Raw genomic sequence first — 5,718 nt, 5'->3', positions numbered from 1 at the left:
GGAACAATGGCTGCGCTGTGGCCGAACCCGGAAATACATTTGGGTTCGGCGCGCCGGAACTACAATTCCCTGAAGCCTCAGCGGCGCGGGCGATGGGTGAGAAAGATTCCGGCTCTTCGGGGGAAGTAGGGCGGAGGACCCAGGCAGAAGGTAAGCGACCGTCAGCGTCCGAAGTCTGGTGGGGCGTCGCGACTGTGTTTGTGCAGGTCTTGGGGGAAGCCTTAAGACCAGCAACAGGACCGGGTGGCCGAGGCCAGTGCAGCGACGGGTGGGGAGTCGCTCTGACGTGACGTCGAAATCCAATAGAAATGGCGGGGACCCTTCTTGGGTGCCCCCTGTCAGACGCTGCGCGCGACCCACTGTCTCCTCTAGTCTTGGGGGAAACCTGTTAGACATTTGCGACATCCCTATTTTACAGTTGAGGGAGCGTCTACCGAACCCTTCAGGAATCTGTGTTTTTACACTTAATAGTAAAATATAAAGAATCATTTTATTTGCACTCCCTGGCAGCCTCTCCTGAGGGATTCATTTGGCTCTCACCGTCTGGTCATTAGGGGAATATCACCTTCTCGTGAGGCATTGCCCCACCACCTGTTGTGAACTTGTAAGCAACCCCTTCCCTCCCCACAGGCTCCGTGCCTCCCACTTCGTCTTATTTTTTCTCTAGAGAACTTTTCGCTATCTAGCACACTATGTATTTTAAGTATTTATTTGGTCTACTGTCTGCCTTCACCACTACAATGTCAGTTCCATAAGGAAAAGCATTTCTATCGATGTTGATCACTGCTGCATCCTCACCTAAAATAAAGAGACCTGGCACATAATAGATGCCCAATCTGTTTTGACTAAATAAAGGTTCCCGTCTCTGTATTAAACACTTTAATATCTCATTACCCAGCCCAATCACCCTATTAAGTAATTATGATGTTATTTTCAACCCACTGGGGAGGTAGCTGGAAATTGGAGCCCTTCTGTATGAAAATACATAAGTTTTTAGTTTTTAAAAATGCTTGTCAAAGCACTCCTATAGTTTCCTCACGTAAATTCTGACCTTTAACAACAATGAATTATTGCTATTTGAAATGTAATTTCTATCCCCATAGTTTCTTTTTTGTTTTGTTTTTGAGACAGAGTCTCACTCTGTTGCCCAGGCTGGAGTGCAGTGGCGTGATCTCGGCTCACCACAACCTCCACCTCACCGGTTCAAGCGATTCTCCTGCCTCAGCCTCCCGAGTAGCTGGGACTACAGGCGCGCGCCACCATGCCTGGCTAATTTTTGTATTTTTAGTAGAGACGGGGTTTCACTATGTTGGCCAGGCTGGTCTCAAACTCCTGACCTTGTGATCTGCCCGCCTCGGCCTCCGAAAGTGCAGGGATTACAGGTATGAGCCACCGCGCCCAGCCTAAAGTATTTGTTTTGTATCTGGTTAACCTAATGCAATGTTATTAATTCTTATACTCCAGTAGATTCTCTTGGCTTTTCTGTTGAGACAGTTATCTACAATTTCATCTTTTCCTTACCAGTATTTTAGACTAGATATTCTCTTTCGTGTTGTATTATATTGGCTGCCATTTCCAAAACAATATTAGTAAAAGAGGCATTCTTGTTTGTGTTCTTTTAATGGGCGTATCTCTAAAGTTTGAGGGTTAAATATGACATTGGTTCCTAAATCGAAGTAGGTAGCTTATTTTTTTTTTACCTTTTATTTTTTAAAATTCAAAACAAAAGTAGGGACTCAATGAACCCCCATGACCTCTGTCATCTGACTTAAATATTTTCACTCAGTCTTGTTTCATCTATATTTCCACCTATGTTGTGCTTTCCCCTCGCCTCATCTCCTAGTGATTTTGAAGCAAATTCTACATATTATTTAATTTTGTCTATGAAATGCTACATTTCAGCATATGTCTGACAACTGGTTTTAAAAATTATTATTATTATACTTTAAGTTCTGGGATACATGTGCAGAAAATGCTGGTTTGTTACATAGATATACACGTGCCATGGTGGTTTGCTGCACCCATCAACCCATCATCTACATTAGGTATTTCTCCTAATGCTATCCCTCCCATAGCTCCCCACCCCGCTGCAGGCCCTGGTGTGTGATGTTCCCCTCCCTATGTTCATGCATTCTCATTGAAGAACTGGTTTTAAAAAGAAAACTTCAATACAAAATAGATATATGTTATAACTATTAGGTACAAAGAATACAAAATTAGGCCGGGCGCGGTGGCTCACGCCTGTAATCCCAGCACTTTGGGAGGCCGAGGCAGGTGGATCATGAGGTCAAGAGATCGAGACCATCCTGGTCAACATGGTGAAACCCCGTCTCTACTAAAAATACAAAAAATTAGCTGGGCATGGTGGCGCGTGCCTGTAATCCCAGCTACTCAGGAGGCTGAGGCAGGAGAATTGCCTGAACCCAGGAGGCGGAGGTTGCGGTGAGCCGAGATCGCGCCATTGCACTCCAGCCTGGGTAACAAGAGTGAAACTCTGTCTCAAAAAAAAAAAAAAGAATACAAAATTATTAGCAGATGTTATTAGCAGACCTTAGAGAGTTAACTAAAAGCAATTAACATCAAGGAGAGTTTAAAAGTAATTAAATGTGAAACAAGTAATAATAAACATTTATGTAACACTCTGTGCTAATAATAACAAACCTTCATGTGAAACTGTGCTAAGCAGTCTTGTAAGATACATATATATATATTTACTCATGTAGTCCTCACCACAACTCTTGTGAGATGAGACTGTTGTTTACATTTTACAGAAGATAAAACTGAAGCCCAGAGATAAGTAACTTACCCTAGAGTGTATTGTTAGGATAGAGCTGGGATTTGAGACCAAGAAATTGAACTCTAGTCCATGCTCTTAACTTTTACCTTAGGTTGCCCCTTGTCTACGCATCAGTATCTTTCCTCTACATGCAAGCAATACTAAGTTTGCAAACAAGACAGAAAAAGTTCATATTCACAAAAAAGCAAGAAAAAGCCTTATAAATAAATTTAGTAAGATAGATATAAGTCATCTGAAGAAACCCTCAAAACCTTACTGAGAGAGAGAAAATGGACAAATAGAAATGCCATGTTGCTAGCTGTGTTGTAAAGATATAAAATCTCGCAGATTGATCTGCAAATACAAATATGACAAAATAAAAATGCAATGGTTTGAGTGTTAGCTCATCTTCCTTTTTTCACTTCACTTATTTTTGTGTTAATTTTTTAAGATATTCAGAAAATGGGCTGGTTGTAGTGGCTCACGCCTGTAATCCCAGCACTTTGGGAGGCCGAGGCGGGCAGATCTCGAGGTCAAGAGTTTGAGACCAGCCTGGACAACATGGTGAAACCCTGTCTCTACTAAAAAAATACAAAAATTAGCCAGGCGTAGTGGTGTGCCACCTGTAATCCCAGCTACTTGGGAGTCTGAGGTAGGAGAATCACTGGACCCTGAGAGTCAGAGGCTGCAATGAGCCAAGATTGCCCCACTGCACTCCAGCCTGGGCAGCAGAGTAAGACTTCATCTCTAAAAAAAAAAAAAAAAAGATATTCAGAAAATACAACATAAGTACTATGTAATGTAAAACTGACTTTGTCTATCTGTCTTCTGTTTGTTTTTTTTTTCTTTCTTTCAAAATGAACAAGGTGGTAATGTTTACTTCCAGGAACCCATACATCCTGACTTAACCTGAATATTACAGGGACTTTAGAAGAGTTACCACTTCCAGGCAGTGGCTCTTGCCTGTAATCCCAGCACTTTGGGAAGCCAAGGCAGGAGGGTCACTTGAGCCCAGGAGTTCAAGACCAGCCTGGGCAACATGGCGAAACCCTGTCTCTACAAAAAAATATAAAAATTAGCTGGCCATGGTGGCACAAGCCTGTAGTCCCAGCTACTCAGGAGGCTGAGGCAGGAAGGATCTCTTGATCCCCGGAGGCAGAGGTTGCTGTGAACTTAGATCATGCTGTTGCCCTCCAGCCTCAGTGACAGAGCCAGATTGTGTCTCAAAAAAAAAAAAAAAAAAGAATTACCACTCAGGAACATTCTAGAAAGATACCCGTCTAACCTAAAGATTTATCTATCAACAGTCTGGGGAAGAGCTGGGACCAAAGTTCCATATTAAGGTCCTATTTATTGGCCAGGAATTAGGTAAGGGCTCAAGATACAGTGAAGAGCAAGAAGGTTATGAATCTATTTAAATTCTGGAAGACAAAAATAAGAGTCACTAGAGGGTAGAAGGGCATGATCTGTCTCTAGGATGTCGGGGAGAGGGACATTCCTTGGCAGGGAAGAGGAAAGTTCCCAGGGTTCAAATAGGGAGGTGTCTCTGGTGCTACTTAGTGCAACCCTTCAGATTTTAACTCTGGTCTTTTGTATCACATCTTATGATTAATTTTTAAAATCTCAACATTATCATCATCATCATAGGCATTCATCTCCAAAGATAGCAACGACCCATTCTGAAAACTCTTTCTTTGTTTCCAGGAGTTTACTGTGTTGGTTCCTCCTCTGCGTTATCAGTCCTTTTCTGTCTCCTTTGCTTGATCTCTTCTGTAAACATCGGAGGGACCCAGGAATCAGCTGTCAGTCTGTTCCTTTGCCTTATTTTCATCCACTCTCCTTGGGGTTGACATTACAGGCCTGGGTTGCTCAAACCCTGTAAGTTCCCATGAAAGTCCTGTTTTCCTGACTAGCCTTTGGGCAGCTCTGGGAATTGAGCTCTCATAACGTTCTATCTGGTAAGAGTACTTTTGCGTGCCTGAGGCTTGAGCCTTGCTGTACCAGTGTGTCCAGATGGTTTATACTAATAATGTGATTTATGGGGGAACATCTGCTTTGCTTCTAGGAGTCTGTAACTTCAGTGGCTGACCCTCTACAAAAACTGTGGACACCCAGGTTTAGGTGACCTTCCCTCGATGGCATTGCTTCACACATGTTGTCACACATCATTGCTGGGGGATTTTTCATGTGTTGTGGTTTGAATATTTGTCTCCTCCAAAACTCATGTTGAAACGTAATCCTCTATGTGGCAATATTGAGAGATGGGGGCTTTTAACAGGTGATTGGCTCAGGAGGGCTTTGCCCTCATGAATGGATTAATCCATTCATGGACTAATGGATTAATGGGTTATCATGGGAGTGGAACTGGTAGCTTCATAACAAAAGGAAGAGAAACCTGAGCTAACATGTTAGCACACTCAGTCCCCTTGGCATGTGATTCCCTGCACCACTTCAGGACTCTACAGAGAGTCCCCACAGCAAGGAGGCTCTTACCAGATGCTACCCCTTGACCTTGACTTCCAAGCCTCCATAACTGTAAGAAATAAATTGCCCTTCATTATAAATAAGTAAACAGAACTTTCTGTTGCCTATAACAGAATATCTAAATCTGGGTAATTTTTTTTTTTTTTTTTTTTTTTTGAGACGGAGTTTCGCTCTTGTTACCCAGGCTGGAGTGCAATGGCGCGATCTCGGCTCACCACAACCTCCGCCTCCTGGGTTTAGGCAGTTCTCCTGCCTCAGCCTCCCGAGTAGCTGGGATTACAGGCACGCGCCACCATGCCCAGCTAATTTTTTGTATCTTTAGTAGAGACGGGGTTTCACCATGTTGACCAGTTTGGTCTCGATCTCTTGACCTCATGATCCACCTGCCTCGGCCTCCCAAAGTGCTGGGATTACAGGCATGAGCCACGGCGCCCGGCCGGTAATTTGTTTTAAAAGGG

The 5,718-nt window shown here is 43.3% G+C and overlaps 1 protein-coding gene across 9 annotated transcripts in view; it reads left to right on the top strand.

Annotated features, from left to right (window-relative positions):
- Positions 1 to 69: 69 nt before the first annotated feature.
- Positions 70 to 5,718, top strand: part of IGSF23 (immunoglobulin superfamily member 23) — a 75,352-nt gene continuing 69,703 nt past the window's right edge. For 7 of the 9 annotated variants that reach the window (XR_010344253.1, XR_010344252.1, XM_064381190.1 and 4 more), the window contains exon 1: positions 76 to 150. Coding sequence is in view for 1 of the 9 variants with exons in the window: in XM_064381188.1 (XP_064237258.1) it covers positions 93 to 150 (58 nt within the window). In the remaining 8 variants the exon portion in view is untranslated. Of the gene's footprint in view, positions 151 to 5,718 lie in introns of all 9 variants that reach the window. The other 2 variants (XM_064381188.1, XM_012446565.2) reach the window with 2 other exon arrangements.

The sequence above is a fragment of the Aotus nancymaae genome, unplaced genomic scaffold, assembly GCF_030222135.1.
Source record: "Aotus nancymaae isolate 86718 unplaced genomic scaffold, 86718_ANA_hifiasm-v0.15.2.pri h1tg000028l, whole genome shotgun sequence".
Lineage (NCBI taxonomy): Eukaryota > Metazoa > Chordata > Mammalia > Primates > Aotidae > Aotus > Aotus nancymaae.
The sequence above is the reverse complement of the archived record's forward strand: the minus strand, read 5'-3'. Positions and strand labels throughout refer to the sequence as shown.